This window comes from Pipistrellus hanaki (assembly GCF_964339955.1).
Source record: "Pipistrellus hanaki genome assembly, chromosome: 10".
Lineage (NCBI taxonomy): Eukaryota > Metazoa > Chordata > Mammalia > Chiroptera > Vespertilionidae > Pipistrellus > Pipistrellus hanaki.
Genome location: NC_140512.1, coordinates 29,871,696 through 29,887,459, shown reverse-complemented (window position 1 = coordinate 29,887,459; position 15,764 = coordinate 29,871,696). Strand labels below are relative to the sequence as shown.

The 15,764-nt window shown below is 35.9% G+C and overlaps 1 protein-coding gene across 4 annotated transcripts in view; it reads left to right on the top strand.

Moving 5' to 3' along the window:
* Positions 1-15,764, top strand: part of SGCE (sarcoglycan epsilon) — a 126,734-nt gene that overhangs the window by 48,073 nt on the left and 62,897 nt on the right. For 3 of the 4 annotated variants that reach the window (XR_014796111.1, XM_084896691.1, XM_084896693.1), the window contains exons 6-10: positions 5-167; positions 2,535-2,746; positions 3,698-3,724; positions 4,481-4,669; positions 14,041-14,084. Coding sequence is in view for 3 of the 4 variants with exons in the window: in XM_084896691.1 (XP_084752817.1) it covers positions 5-167; positions 2,535-2,746; positions 3,698-3,724; positions 4,481-4,669; positions 14,041-14,084 (635 nt within the window). In the remaining variant the exon portion in view is untranslated. Of the gene's footprint in view, positions 1-4; positions 168-2,534; positions 2,747-3,697; positions 3,725-4,480; positions 4,670-14,040; positions 14,085-14,935; positions 15,019-15,764 lie in introns of those variants that run through there. The other variant, XM_084896692.1, reaches the window with a different exon arrangement.

The following is a 15,764-nucleotide window of genomic DNA, read 5'->3' as shown; positions in this document are numbered from 1 at the left end:
GCAGTGTGTATGTCATGGTTGGTGCAGATGTCCCGTTTTCTTCTTGTTTACGGGAAGTGGAAAACCCACAGAACCAGTTGAGATGCAGTCAAGAAATGGAGCCTGTAATCACCTGTGATAAAAAATTTCGTTCTCAATTTTACATTGACTGGTGCAAAATTTCGCTGGTGAGTTTTAATTATATATATATATATATATATTTTTTTTTTCAAATGTAATTAGAAGTGATGTGTCAGGAAGATAACATTTGACTAAAGCCTGAATTGCTTTTAGGAACAAATCCTGGGTTTACTTTGTTAAACAAAATTAGTAGTTGGCAAGCTCATTGGCAGTGGTATCCATTTAGGAAAGAGTATCTCCACTTTTGTTCTCAGTCTACCCTTGATAAGTTGCTGGGCTGGATTAGGTCGGCAGGTGGTCTCAGTGCGCACTCTGGACATCCAGGTGGCTGCTACATCAGGATAAATTATGGAGTTAGTGTGGCATGCGTAGAAGGCCTCAACCGTGCTGCCACAACCCCAGTCTGGAAAGAGAGATCAGAGTCCAGAATGGACCCGAAAATAAAGCAACATTGTGCTATGATCCAGTGTCTTAGAAACTCACATTATAGGGGGAGTTCAAGGGATAAGGAAAAACATTCCAGGTGAGGAAAGTTAGAATTTTACCCACACCCCCTTAAAAATCAAATCCTTCTTTCTAAACAGCTTCTTAAGTGAGCAGGCTCCAAGAGTTGGGAAAATGTAAGGTTTCATATATATGAAAGATACATATATAGAATGTCTTATATAAAATGTATATGTTTTGATCCTGCTTCCTGGAAAAGGAAACGTTGTTTGGCTTCTTCAGTGACCTTTAAATTTACTTCCTGTCATCTCTGGGTGCTCGGTGGTGACTGAATTAGATCTGAGTTTGAAGTGCACATCAAAGTTATTGGGACATAGACATAACGGTCTCCCTGTGTCTTAGAGGGACCAACTACAGGCAACTTTCCTGGACCCAGGAGGGGAGAACCTCTTACGCTGTAGCACTTACACCTGTGGCCCGTGGCCAGGGCCTCTTCTTTTTATGTGGCTTGTGTCTTAGGACAGTAACGTTCTTTCTCCACCTGCTTAAATCAAGGAAAGTTATTAAGACGGCGGGGTTCGTGTGTTATAGATAAGTGTTGAATTTACAAAGCCCAGTGTTTCAGTCATGGTGCTCATCATAGAAGGTACAGAAGATTGAGTGGCTGCATTCGTAATTTAAGTACAGGCCTCTAACCAGAATCAGTAAACAAAAAGTGGGCTCTAACAGGGCCATTTTCCTTGTGCTTATGCTGCAAAAAGTTTATGTTTAGGAACATTATCTAATTTCTAAAGGTTTAACAGTGATATGCTTTGAAGCTTTTAATTCTTGTGGTAAGACTGTATAAATACAAAGGTTGTGTTACATCTTACCATAGAAGACTTCAGGAGGTTTAAGTGAAAGAATCAATAAATTAGCAGAATAAATGAAATATAAGAGAAATGGAAAATTAGCCTAAATTTTAACCCCAAAAAAGTAAGCCTCTATTGGCTGGTCTGGTTCCATGGTTGAGTGTTGACACATGAACCAAGAGGTTCCATTCCCCGTAAGGACACATGCCTAGGTTTGGGGGTTGACATCCAGTAAGGGGCGTGCAAGAGGCAGTCCATCCCTGTCTCTCTTTCATAGATGTTTCCATCTCTCTATCTCTTTCCCTTCCTCTCTTTCTAAAATCAATTAAAAATATATACATATATTTTTAAAATAAGCCCAAGGTCATGTTTGCTAACAAGCCTGCTAGTGTCTAGGATTAAAAAAGGAAATTCATCAGTTATTTCATTTTCATTCTGAAAGGAGGCAGGGGAGCAAATGCAGTAACACATTTCACGTGGCTTATTTTGTCGTGGTTTAAAGAAGCCCTTGACATAATAAATGAGACTCAGTGAAAGTGGTCCCATTAATGTGGAGGTAAATGAACAGAGCACCATGTGCATTCTTTGATTTTGGTATAAAATTTAGTAAGACGATTGCGTTGGGTGGGTCATGTATATTTTAGACTACCTTTGCAAAAAGCTTTTCTGTCAACTGGATGCCAGAAAGATCAAGGTTGTAATCATTGAGAAATTGCTGTTCATTTTGTTCTTTTCTCTTTTGCTAACCATGGAAACCATACCCACATACCTGGTTATCAGCAAGCTTATGGTTTGTTAACATCTGCACTAGAGGCTTGTCATTAGGAAATAAGATTACATAGTAGTGTGAAGGACACATGCACATACATGCATATGTATGTATGTATGTATAGATAATGAGCAGGACATGGAAAGTAGGCCAACATAAGGCCTTCTATGTATTACTTTTATTCACTACTTCTTCCCAGCTCTCCTAAAAAATTGCAAGTTCAAGGGGATAATGCAATTAGAAAAGACTCTGTAGATATCTGTCAAAGAATGTTTGATATGTCTAGATCTTAAAATCTCATAATGTTTGCAGCTATTAACTTGATTTGTAATTGTCTTCTTTTGTATCAGGTTGATAAAACAAAGCAAGTGTCCACCTTTCAGGAAGTGATTCGCGGAGAGGGGATTTTACCTGATGGTGGAGAGTACAAACCCCCTTCCGATTCTTTGAAAAGCAGAGACTATTACACGGATTTCCTAATTACATTGGCTGTGCCCTCGGCAGTAGCACTGGTCCTTTTTCTAATACTTGCTTATATCATGTGCTGCCGACGGGAAGGCGTGTGAGTACTTTAAAGACTAATAAAAAATTATAAAGCCTGCTAGGGTAACTACATATAAGATTCCATTAAAAGCCAAGTTTCATTTAATTCCTCAAACACTTTATAAATGAATTGAAGTTATGTTTCAAGTCAAATTATAGTCCTTCATCCCTTTAAAAATGAATTAAAATAGTTTGGAGTCTAATCAAATTAGGGATATAATTACTTTATCCACAAATTATTAAGGCTAGATATAAATTCATGCTGGCAAAAACAGTCCCAACAATAATGGAGGCTGCCTAGTTTGGTTATAGAAACCACCTTTGTGTAAGCAGAGACTTAGGACTCTATTGCCATGGTAATTGCACTTTAACTAAATTGTCTCAGTTTGATCAGGAATGATGGTCAACATTCTTCTTGAAATTGTTCTGTTATTAAACAGGGTGTCAATCTAAATATTTAACTCTTACACACACACACACACACACACACACACACACAAACGTAAGAGTAAATTAATGAAAATAAGGCTATCTTTTGAGTAATGAGTATTCAGTTCATGAGCAGTTAGTACTTTCAGAACATCTATGCCAATTAAAATAATCTCCCAAGATTATTCAGAAGTCAGAGCAACAAAGCCAAGGATAAAAAAATTAATAAAGCAGCAAGTAACAAACTTACATTTTCACATGTAGCCTGATTTCATCATGTCATAGAATTGATTTCCAAGAGCTTGATTCCAATCTCCTTTTTTTTCTTCTTCATGTTTCTGTATGTTTCTCATCGGTATTCCATCTTTGTGTGTGTACTCATTCCAGTAACGTCATGACCCTGGTGGCAAATGCTGCCTGGTGGCCTTTAATAGTGACAGTGTCAGCATTTCCACGTCATGCAAGATCCCATGAGCATATAGTCTTAATGTTCCAAATATCAATGCTATTATTTAATTCATAAATTTTGTTTTGTTTCTAGGGAAAAGAGAAACATGCAAACACCAGAGTAAGTGTCTTCTTTCCTGTTATTTTCTGTATCATTTTTTTTTCACTTCTCAGTTGCTCATCATGCTTCTTTACATGTGTGTCATGCTTTTGTCCCCCCATTCATCATCTTTCATGGTTTATTTCATAAATGTGAAAGCTGCTTTCTAAATAGAGATATTTAGGAGGGGTAGAAACTAAACATTTTAAAAAAGGTTTTTGAAAACTTAAGATTATACCGATAAAAACTAAACTTAAAATATTTCAGATTCAGAATATTAACTTGCCATTGATATTATGTGATTTCCCAATCTGCATTTCTATAAAGCAGAGAACAGAGGAAAAGACCTTTCATACACGTTTTCCTGACTCTACAATAATAGCCTACCATAAAATGAAATTTCTGTGAGTATTTATAAATGCCCCATCAGAAGCAACAACATAAAAGCTCTGGTAGTTTAATCTTAACTGTAGATAGCTTAATCTTAAATAGACTGCTAGCTTGTTACTTAGGGCTGTAATATTAACACAGTGCTTTATAGCTTAGTTTAATGAAAGACACATTTAACTAAAAATTAATATATAATTTTCAATTTTGCTATGTTAGAAATATACGAAATGTATCTTTTTCAGAGGTAATTTGTAGAAAGCCCAAAGTGCAATAATGTCCTCCTCTTTTAAAAGTTAAAAAAAAAATTAATTTTTTTTTTCAAATTGATGACCCATTGAGATACTAGCTGATATTAAATATATGTTGCTCTATTTCTTTTTGACCTAGCATCCAACTGGTCCATCATAGTGCTATTCAGAAATCTACCAAAGAACTTCGTGACATGTCCAAGAATAGAGAGATAGCCTGGCCCCTGTCAACGCTTCCTGTGTTCCACCCTGTGACAGGGGAGATCATACCTCCTCTCCACGCAGACAGCTATGAGAGCACTAACATGCCGCTGATGCAAACACAGCAGTAAGTATCCACTTGGCATAGCGATTATGCATATGTGTGAAGGAGTCTAGCTAATCTCTATAAAGACCAGAGCTTTTCATTATTGGAGCATTTTTTGTTTGTTGTTTGTTTGTTTACAATGAAGATAAAATACCAAAGGACATAGATAGTGTAGATCCCAACCCTACTGTGCTGACCAAAATTAATAGAATTACTTTCAAGGAATGCTTTTCTTTTTTCTTCAAGAGGAACAATCCAAACAAGTCGACATTTACCTTAGTATTTAAGAAATTGACACAGATAACAAACTAACATATGTTTGTTCAGAGATGAGTTAATTGTGAAAAGAGAGGCATATCCAAAACATGACAAATAATTTTTCAGCGCTATTATTAGAATTATTTGGTTCCGTTAACCTATTACTTTAAAGTTATTATCACAGACCGATTTAATCTAAATTGTTTCTTTGTGATCTGCTTGTATGTCAGAACAAGTAGTTCCAATTTTGGCTAAAAAACACAGTGGGTTAGTGCAAACCTTCTCTGTTGTGTTAGAACATAGTAAGAAAGCCTGGACAGACGGGTATGGGGTAGAAGGAGTGAGGAAATTATCCCATTGCTCTTTAGAACACCGTGTTACATGCCTAGATCATTTTTTTATGTAAGTGAATTGTAGGTAAAACTGTCATTTATTTTTAAGAAGATGGCTCTTTTTTTTTTCTTTTTTTAAACTATATGTTAAAAAGGATTAAATTCCATGTCCCCAAGTCACAATTTTGATTTGAGGTCCCCCCCCCCTTTTTCTTTTTTTAATAGATATTATAGAATGGATATACAGGAAAATTTCCTTCCACATATATACATAAACCATAGGATATACAAAAATAACTTCTTACAGGTTAAAGATTTATCTGTGCTTGATGCAGACATTTTCCCATTGGGATGGTTATTTTGCAACCATGTAAAATGCATTGAATAATTTGAAGATTAGATGGTAATTACTATGAGTGGTATGGACAGGCAGACTCAATACATTTGTCCAAAAATACTTTATAAATCTAAAAGTATTGTATTTTTCTGAATTCTATGATCATTTACTTAGTGTTGAATAGGCCAAGGTATGTATCTGCATGTATGCATGAAAACTGACTCACGTCCTATTAACAGTGGGGAAAATCATGTGATTTAAAAGTTCAAGTTTTGGAAATGTTAATATTTTATTAGGAATGCAAATACTAGAGTCTTACAAAGTTTGGTTCTACTGAATGGAGGGGATTGATTTCTTTGTTCTCTGAAGGTTAGTGAGTTATCACAGTACCCACTTTTCTAGGATTAGATACTAATGAGAAAATTTTAGTATTATTGTAATAGTGTATAATTTTAACCATCTCTCCTGCATTTTTTAGGTGAACATTATAAAAAGCCTTATCACTTATTTTTCAAAATGAAAAGAATTCTTTAAGGCTATAATTTCTTATATTCTTTCCCCAACCCAAGACTTGGGATATATATATATATATATATATATATATATATATATATATATATATATATGTATCCTAAAAACTGAAATGATCAAATACACCTGAGGGAGAGATTTGTGTTTAGATTTTTAAGTCAGAAGAGTTCTCAGAGCCTTTAATGTCTTGATATGCTTTAAGACTCCATGGGGAAAGGCCAGAAGATTAAAGAAGACAGTTTGGGATATTCTTCTATTAACAATATAACAGTACTATCAGATTTTAGAATAGAGAACTATTGGTGATAAGTAGGGAAATTTAAATATGTTTGTAAATCAGTAAAACTCTATTGCTGGTGAAGTTTAAGGGAGGGGAAAGGTTGTACTATTTTTTAGATATCCTTTCTAACCAAAGAATAAGAATAGTTGCTTAAAAATGGTTTTGATTTCTTTTGATTAGGGTTTTGCAATGTTTCTACTTATATACAAGCAAAATAAAAATTTCTATCTAGTTTACAACAAATGGATCTTCCTGGTCTCTCTCTAAGCCCATGAAGATTGTCATTATGTTGATCAGATCTCTTTATCTGTAAATGCAATAGGTTATTTTATTGAACTTGCAGCAATTTGAACCTATATGTATTTTTAAGTCCAGAAAATATTCATATTATTCAGAATTCTGTTAATGGCAGACCTCCATTAACTAGTACTTCTATATAAGTAGGGTACGTAGGTAATTGATGATATTCACAATGATTACTCTGAGACACTGCGAGGTCATCAAGTGCATCTGACTCATCAGAGGGAAATTAAATTACATTCCGTGTAGTTTCAGTGTTGAATGTATATTATCTCTCTTTTACTCTTGGAGATGGATAAAATGTGCATGGTCTCTATGGTAACTCCCTATAAGCTAGAATATGTGATTAGCCTCATTTTCCAACCAAGCCAGATAATAAGAAATTTATTTTTATCAGGTCCATCACAGCTGTCCTTTATGCAAATTCATCTTTTACCCATTACCTTAAAAGTATAGCCCTGTCTCTAAAGTTCTGTTTTGGTACCAAGTACACACATATGTACTAGTAAATATTTGTTCATTTGAATCTAACTGAATCCTAAGCACTAAAGTGAGATATTTGATGAGGAATTGCAGTACTTGATAATTGAGTACTAAAAGAGCATGCATTTCACTTTCACATATTCATATTAACTTGTATCTATCACTCATAAATAAGTTGGCTAGATACCAGATTTTGTGTTTATTCTTCAGACTCACTACCAGAAATATTTAAGCATAAAAGAGTGGCTTCTAGGCAAGACTCAAGAATGTTAACATGTTAAGCTCTCAGCCTGTTTTGTCTTCCAGATGGAAAGTATGACTGACTGGGTGCTTAATGTATTAAACGCTGCATAGAAACTTATTTGGATCTTTTAAATAAGTTAATCCATGAGGTATAGAGAACTCTATAACAGTGTAATGAGGAGCTGACACAATTGCTTATCAATTATATAGTTTGTTTCACTAAAGGCCCAGTACACGAATTTGTGCACAGATGGAGTCCACTGGCTTTCCCCAATTGGGGGGGGGGGGGGCGCCAATTAGGCACAAGGCTGGTAGGGGTGCGAAGGATGAGGGGCCCTGCCCCCTGGTTGAACTCCCAGTTGAACTCCCGGTCAAGGGGACAATTTGCATATTAGCCTTTTATTATATAGGATTATATAGGCTTGCTTTAGGGTGTGTGGGCTATTTTTGTTTTGTTTTGTTTTTCTTCTTCTTCTTCTTCTTCTTCTTCTTCTTCTTCTTCTTCTTCTTCTTCTTCTTCTTCTTCTTCTTCTTCAAATGCTTCACAAATTAGACAGTAACAAGTGTTTCATTATTTGCAGTTGACATGGATAAGAAACAGAATTAAATTGGGTAAAAACTGAGATTAGATTATTTCCTTGTCGTGGTCAAGTCAGGGATAGATATGTGGTCCTTGACCTGAGAAAGTCAGACGATTCTCTGATCCAGGTTACAGGCAAGGTGACTGACCAGACAGTGGAAAGCAACTGGAGATGGAGCACATGCTGAGAAAGGAGGGATCTTATTTATGCAGAGGTCCTCTCCTTCTCAGATGACAGAAGCAATGCAAAACAGCTGGTTAAAATATCACAGAATATAGAAAATGTAAGGCAAATTTAATATGATCTTTGCAAATGTTATTATTTAATAACTTACTATTTTGCAATGATTTTCAAGGTACTAGAAAAGTCTAGCCTGGTTGTCCCAAACCAAGTTGAAGGTCACATTTACATGTGGAGCTCTTATTAGTGCAGGACCCTCCTTGTAGGGATTTGGAATGCTGCCTGGTTAATTCATTAGGGATTTGGAATCTGGTGGAAATGTGTTATGATGGAGCAGGAAAAACAGTTGAAAATCCTTGATTTGAATACCTCAAGGACCCAGGTTTTAGGATTCAGAAAGCTAAGATTGGTGTTCCTGATATTTCTGTTGGGGGTGAAGGTGGAGAAGGGGTCTTACATCATGTCCTAATTCTTCCTGAGGGGCACGTGCAAAAGAAGGGTGTGAAAGGGGCAACCTGGCACGTTTATTTAGAGTGTTGGGGCTGTTTGTGGGTTTGTGCTAATCAGCCTCTAGACTTTCACACCTCCTTAAGCTGCCTGAGTAGAATGGTGTGGAGAGGTGAGAGGAAGAGAGCTGATTAGAAAACAATGCCTGAATGGGGCAGAGAAATGCCAAGCCTTGAAAAGCTACAAACCACTGGGACATTGAACTCATTTTGCAATTTTATGGCAGGCATTGATTGGAGGATGCCAGATAATCAATTTTCTGAAAAAGAACTTATTCTTAAAGTTGTAATGTTTTATTATGTGGTCTTTCAGGGGGTAAATCTGCCTCTTCATTATTCTTTTCTTAAACCAACATCAATGTCCATCAGTTTTTCCTGAGTGGGAGGCATCTTCACACAGCATTGAATGCCATGCATAGTAGGGGGAATTGTCCAGACATTTTCTAGGAAGATTTTTAATTGGCCAAACAAAAATTTTCCTTATTCATTATACAAAACATACCTAATCCAAAGTAATTGGGTCCCACTCATAACAGGAGGCAGGTTATGCTTAATCTTCTGCAAATTAACATGTATAAAAGTAGAAATAGGTCTAATTAAATATATTTTGAAACAAATTATTTTAGCTTTTATCTGAATATTTTTTCCATTTGTCTTTCCTTGTGTAAAAATAAAAACTAGCTTTATGATAAAATTCCATAAATAAAAAATTAGGTTTCTTTTTTTTTTAATATATTTTATTGATTTTTTACAGAGAGGAAGGGAGAGAGATAGAGATCTAGAAACGTCGATGAGAGAGAAACAACGACTGGCTGCCTCTTGCACACCCCCTACCGAGGATGTGCCCGCAACCAAGGTACATGCCCTTGACCGGAATCGAACCTGGGACCTTTCAGTCCACAGACCGACGCTCTACCACTGAGCCAAACCGGCTTTGGCAAAAAATTAGGTTTCAATAAAAGTTAATATCAGTTGAAGAGAACCTTTATGGCACCAAAATAAGAGAACTAAACTAGATTTCCTGTTGACAAGAAGTGCTAACCAGCCAAGGATATTTTGGAGCCACTATTTTTTTTTGTAGTCAAAGAGTAAACACTGAAAGCAATAAATGGATTATCTCTTTGATGGGTTTTGTTTGTATAGGTTTGTTCTTCATTATTTTAAAGCTATGGTATGCTTACTTTCGGCTTTCTACAGGTAGGGGGAAAATTAAATTATTGACTGTCTCCTTTCTCCTTTATGCATTGATTTTAGTTAAAATTAGGTTTTGAAAGTTAACTTTTGTGGTGATTCCAATTTTCTTGTGTCCTCCTTCTTTAATCCACATAATGGCCTGGTCCCTTAGTAAAATTTATAGGGTCCAAATCAGTAAGGTTTGGACCATGCCAATTTTGCTAAAATAATTGGGAAATTTCAAAAATATATTACTAGGTCTTATTGTTAAGTGACTCCATGCTAACTCAAAAAAGAGAAATGTTTTGTATTCCACATATCTAAACTATGACTTACTTTCAACTCTGGCACAGATTATATGGCTTTTATACAAATCACCTAACCTTTCTTTGCTTTTGAGTCTTCAAGTAAATAAAAATATAATAGGCTGATAATCATCAATCTTACTCATAGAATTACTCTGCAGGATATCCAAGAATGTCAAATTACCTTAAAATGGTTGTGCAAATAATAAATAATTGCATATTCCCCCAAAATCACTTATTTATTAATTTGCTACCTTTACCTTCTTAAAGAATGAAGTATGTGCAATGGCTAATTTACATAATTTTCTATTTAAATGCATGTAATTAATGGCAGCGAAATTAAAAAATAATTAATACTAGTAATTTAGAGAGTTACAGTTTCCTTAAGTTTTTTTCTACATAATGCAGTTTACACATAATATAATAATTGTTCAGTTAGCCCATTAATAACTTAATTACTTTAAATATTTTTATGCCTATATAAAACAAATGTCCTTTCTTTGAAGGATTATAGGAATTTTCTTTGAAGTCAAGCCTGCTTTCACCAAAGATGGAAACGGTTCCATTTTCTGAGTTCTCCGCTTCTTAACTATAGCAGAGTTTGTCATAGGCATTATGTCATAGATAGTGCTCTTACCTCTCTTCAAGTCTCAAATGGAATATAGTCTTCAGATATGCCCATCAGAGATAATATTAACACTTATCACTCACAGGTTCACATGTAGTCTCAAGTTGGGTGACCACAAAAATAGAGCTCTTGTGTGCACACCCAGGAGACTCTGGGAAGTTGACTCTCCACATATTTTTGTTGAGCACTGTTTCACACATATAAGCACTTTCAAATCACTCATCTGAGCTTCAGTTGAAGTTGCAAGGAATGCATGTACATTGTTGAAACTTAACCACATGGGACTCACACTGCAGATCCTTTTAAATTCCCAAGCCAGGGTGATACAGAGTTGCTTTCTCATATATCTCCTTAAGCTGTCTTGCAAGTTTGTATACATATGGCACTTTCTCAGTCAACCATTTATCTTCAAACCTTGAAGTCCATTGCTATGCAGGAAGTTTAGTAGTGTAACAATAGGAAAATCTGGAGTCCAGAGAAGAAATGACAGGGCCTAGATTAATTTTGATCCGTGTTTTTCAAATATATTCTTTCCATAGAAGGGTAAGTTGGGCTGACCAATGGCAGAAGGGGTTCCAAAGACTGCACTGAAATACTGATTTTGAATTTTTGTATCCTTGATCTACATCTTCTGAAGGGTTTTCTCTATCTTCTTTGGTATTTTTATTTTGTCCAGATTTATTGACTTAGTGAATAGGTTAGGTAGAGTTACAGGTGGTAGGAAATGAGGAAGGGTGTGTGTTTGGAGAGGGGAAAGGGGAGAGCTGCATTAGTTTCTAACGTAGAAAAAGCTCTAATTAGTTTTACCTGAGAAGTAAAAACAAAACTCATATTTCCACCCCCAAGTGCCCATGAAATTGCATTTTTACTTTTGTAGTAAAGATGTTTGTCTTCTCTACCTTAAATCTAGAACTTATTTCCTCTTGTGCTTTATAAATTAATCTTACTTTCATCATCCAAACCACGAGAGACACATTGTGTGAGATGGAAAGAATAAACAAACCAAAAGAAAAAGACAAAAACTCCTCCCTGAGACCACCCAAGGATAAGTAGGGCTGATAGGTAATAACCAAAAGGAATGTAATTATTGAGATGCATTATTAAGTAACCTCCTCAAATTGAATTAGAATTGATTTTGTTATTTCCTTAACAATATATTAAAATGGAACTGAATTTTTTTTTTTAAATCACTCAGAGTCATTAACATTCCTGTCCATTAATTTAAGAGTTTAAACACCATTTAACTAGTATGTACTGTTTTCCATTTTAGACTTTTATATTTGGAACATAATATTTGCCTGGCTGAAATGATTTTAGATCAGTGGTTTTCAAACTTTGCTTCTTGGAGGTTTCTTAGAAATGCCTGAGGGGCCAGCATGTGAGGCAGGAGGGATTTCCAGCTCCCTTGTTTCAACCGGGGCAATCTCACGTTTCTCTCTTTTGTTCCTCAAGAGTTCTGCTTAGGATTTCAATAAAAGCAATTCCATTGCTGAAGAGAAACAAACAAACAAACAAACAAAAAAAAACATTGAAAATTCCTAACTTGGATCAGACTCTGCTGCAGAGCTAACTCCTAGAATTTATTCCATCCCAAATATAAATTGTACATTTTTTAAACGTATTTTAGTATCAAAATTTGAAACTAAGTGGATATTTGTGAGAGTTAATAAGCAAATGTGTATTATGTGAATCTTTGTATATTCACTTTTGCATGTATTCATTCAAGCTGTATTTATCTCATGCTTATTGTTGAGGATGGCTCTTACTATTAAGGCACTTTGGGGCAATTAAACATGGGAAGGAAACACAATGACAGTCCGCATGGGAAGGAAACACAATGACAGTCCGCATGGAAAGCAGGCTAAATGGTAGCCTATTTGGGGTGGTGCTTAGAGAGTGGGGAGGCATAGAGGAGGCAATAGTTGAGAAGCTGTTTTTTAATTAAAAGTAATAACCAATTAAAATTTTGTTAGCATTCCTGTGGGATATTTTAAAATTCTAAGAGTAACAAGTGTTCACTGTAACAAATTTTGAGTTGACGTTGCAAGGACAGATGATCTGGAAGGGTGCAAGAAATGGGAGTGGGCCATGGTGCTGATGGCTGTTACAGGCAGTCAGGGAGGCCTCCGTGCAGGGTCCAGATATACTGGTGGCCGCTAGGGCTCACTAAAAAAACCCAAAACTTAGTTTGCAGGTAGGTGTAAGAATACAATGAAGTGCATGATATTTGAATGACTAATACAGATTTGTGTCTTAGAACCGTGGTCAGCAAACTGCGGCTCAAGAGCCACATTCAGCTCTTGGACCCTTGAGTGTGGCTCTTCCACAAAATACCATGGCCTAGACGAGTCTATTTTGAAGAAGGGCCATTAGAAGAAGTTTAAGTTTAAAAAATTTGGCTCTCAAAAGAAATTTCAATCGTTGAACTGTTGATATTTGGCTCTGTTGACTGAGTTTGCCGACCACTGTCTTAGAAGATCGTCTGACAGCAACGTGCCCAGTGGGTTAGAAGGGAGCAAGAGTGAGCATGAGGAAACAATTCAGATCAGTTGCAAAGATCCCGTGAGCAATGATGATAGCTTCAACCAAGTAGCAATGAAGCTGGGAAAGAAGGAGACAGGTTCAAAAAGACCGAGGAGAATCGTCAAGAGTTTCCAAGCTACGGGATGTGAGGCTGAAGAAGAGGGACAGGTCAGAGTTGACTTCTACATTTGGACTGGTGCAGTAGGTGGATGGCAGCTGTCACTTCCTAGATTGGGGATAGAGGAGCACAGGTTTCACACAGTGAATGAAAATGGTTATGGATATTTCTCTGTGAGAGTATGAGTGTGTAATTAAATGTGTTGTAGACCTGGATCTGAATGTATAGGTTACAAACATAAGCCCTGGAGCCCCTGTGTGCACATCTTCACCCACCACTTCCTAGTTATATAGCCTAGGACCACTAAGCTTGTTTTTGTGTTTTCATCTGTAGACTGGGGAAAATAATACCTACCTCCTAGGCTTTGTTATGAGGTAGAATGTAGCATGCAATAGCAACTCCGTGAATATTCTTAGTATTGTTATTATTTGTCTTCCTCAGACCTCAGTTTCCTCATCTATCAACTCATGGCGGGGAGGGGGGAAAGGGGGGAAATACTAGATTAAATTATTTCTGGGTTTTTCTTGCTATAAAGATTTTCATTCTAATGTCTGCCCTTTGTTTACATGTGTGTAAACAAGCAGTTTTACTAAAACAATGTTTATCATTTCTAGGAACTTGCCACATCAGACTCAGATTCCCCAACAGCAGACTACAGGTGAGTGCTCGATGAATTGATGTGCGAATAAGTTGATGTTTATGGGTGAAGTTAATAGTTTAAAAAATAATAACACTATGTAATGAAATAATTGTGTCTTTCCTTAATCAGAGTTAGTACTTCAGCATAATAGCTTAGATTATTACATGGATTGGTATCAGAGTGATGAACACAGGGTAAATGCTGTAAGAGCAAAAGCATCCATGGAGGTCCTAATTAAGGAAGACTAATGGAACCCCCTTCCTTCAGCAAAGCACCCCATTCTTCCCGTTGGTGTGTAAGATTCTTGGCTTAGATGCATCCAGGATTTGTCTCAGTAAGTGAGCAGCCTGAAACTGACTCTTACAAAAGGAAACCATCGTGACTAATCACTGAGGCTTCAGAGGGATAAAGGAGAAATGGCTGGCCTGTTCGGATGCCACTTTTTAAATCTGTGATGACATGACCCATGACAACAAGATGGCGGGCAATTCTCTTGAGACTATTCTATGTCCCTAAGACTTGCTTTCTTTACCTTTATTTCTTTCAAGTGTTCATAAAACATTTCCACAGCCAATTATTTCATTCATTGCAGTACTGAGTAGGTAACTTATTCAGGATTGTCTTCTAATTAGTGGTTGAATCTCTAGTTCTAATTGCCAGGCAACCAGTAATGCCTTTTTAGTGCTTTTGGAAAAGCAAGAGAAGTTTTAAAAATGTAAGTTGGATGTGGAATTCTGAGTATGAATAGTGGTGTTGTGGTTAGGGGCGCTATGAAGTATGTCTCTTGAAAACTTAAGGCCCATATAGAAATGTATTGGATATTTTCATTCAAAAATTATCTTCTCTATTACTGCTTTCGGGAATTTAAGGAGATTTTCGTTTGACAACTTTTCAAAGATTTGAGGCAAGTATAATGCAGTTGTTCATCAGATTCTAATTATGAGATAACATTTATCAGAATTTCCCCTTACAATTTTGGTTACTTGTTTTAATTAAATGCTAACATGTTTCAACAAGATTGTTCAATATATCGATGTAAGCATTCAGGAGATTGATGAAGGAACAAACTTTGTTATAAATAGGTTATCTAAAGAGCAAAGAAATAAATGAATTTCCACTACATCTAATTACATGGCTTTTTTTTTTAAAGAGGAAAAATTTTAAAGAATATTTCTACAATGGAGATGCTAACACATTTTTCTGTAACCTCATGGACTTTACTCTGATTCTTAATTATTCCAGGCAAGGAGTGAATAGAAGGGAGATAATTTCTGGCAAAATAGAAATATTGAGTATTTTTGGGGACATAAGGAAATATGAATAGATGATATTAAAAAGATTTACTTCATAGTTATATAGATTTTTAGCAAGTAGACCTGTTAGCACACTTCGTTTTAGTAATAGGCAGTGTTTCCAAATACAAGAACAATTTGTGCCTAAGTAAATGTGGTAAGAGCCAAAGAATTTCCCAAGGGGGATTTTAGGTTGTTCAGTCTATTTTTTACAATTATTTTTCTAAAGCAGGTTTTGGGGAGCAGACATGTTCAAATCAGGAAAGCTTTGATCTTTTCAGTTAATACGATAGCCTATTACCTTCTTGTTTTCTTACATTTTAAAAAAATAATTTCGAGCATATTATTAACTAAAGTGGACTATTTTCTCATAATTGTTTTCTTTCTTCATCTGGTTTTCAGTGAG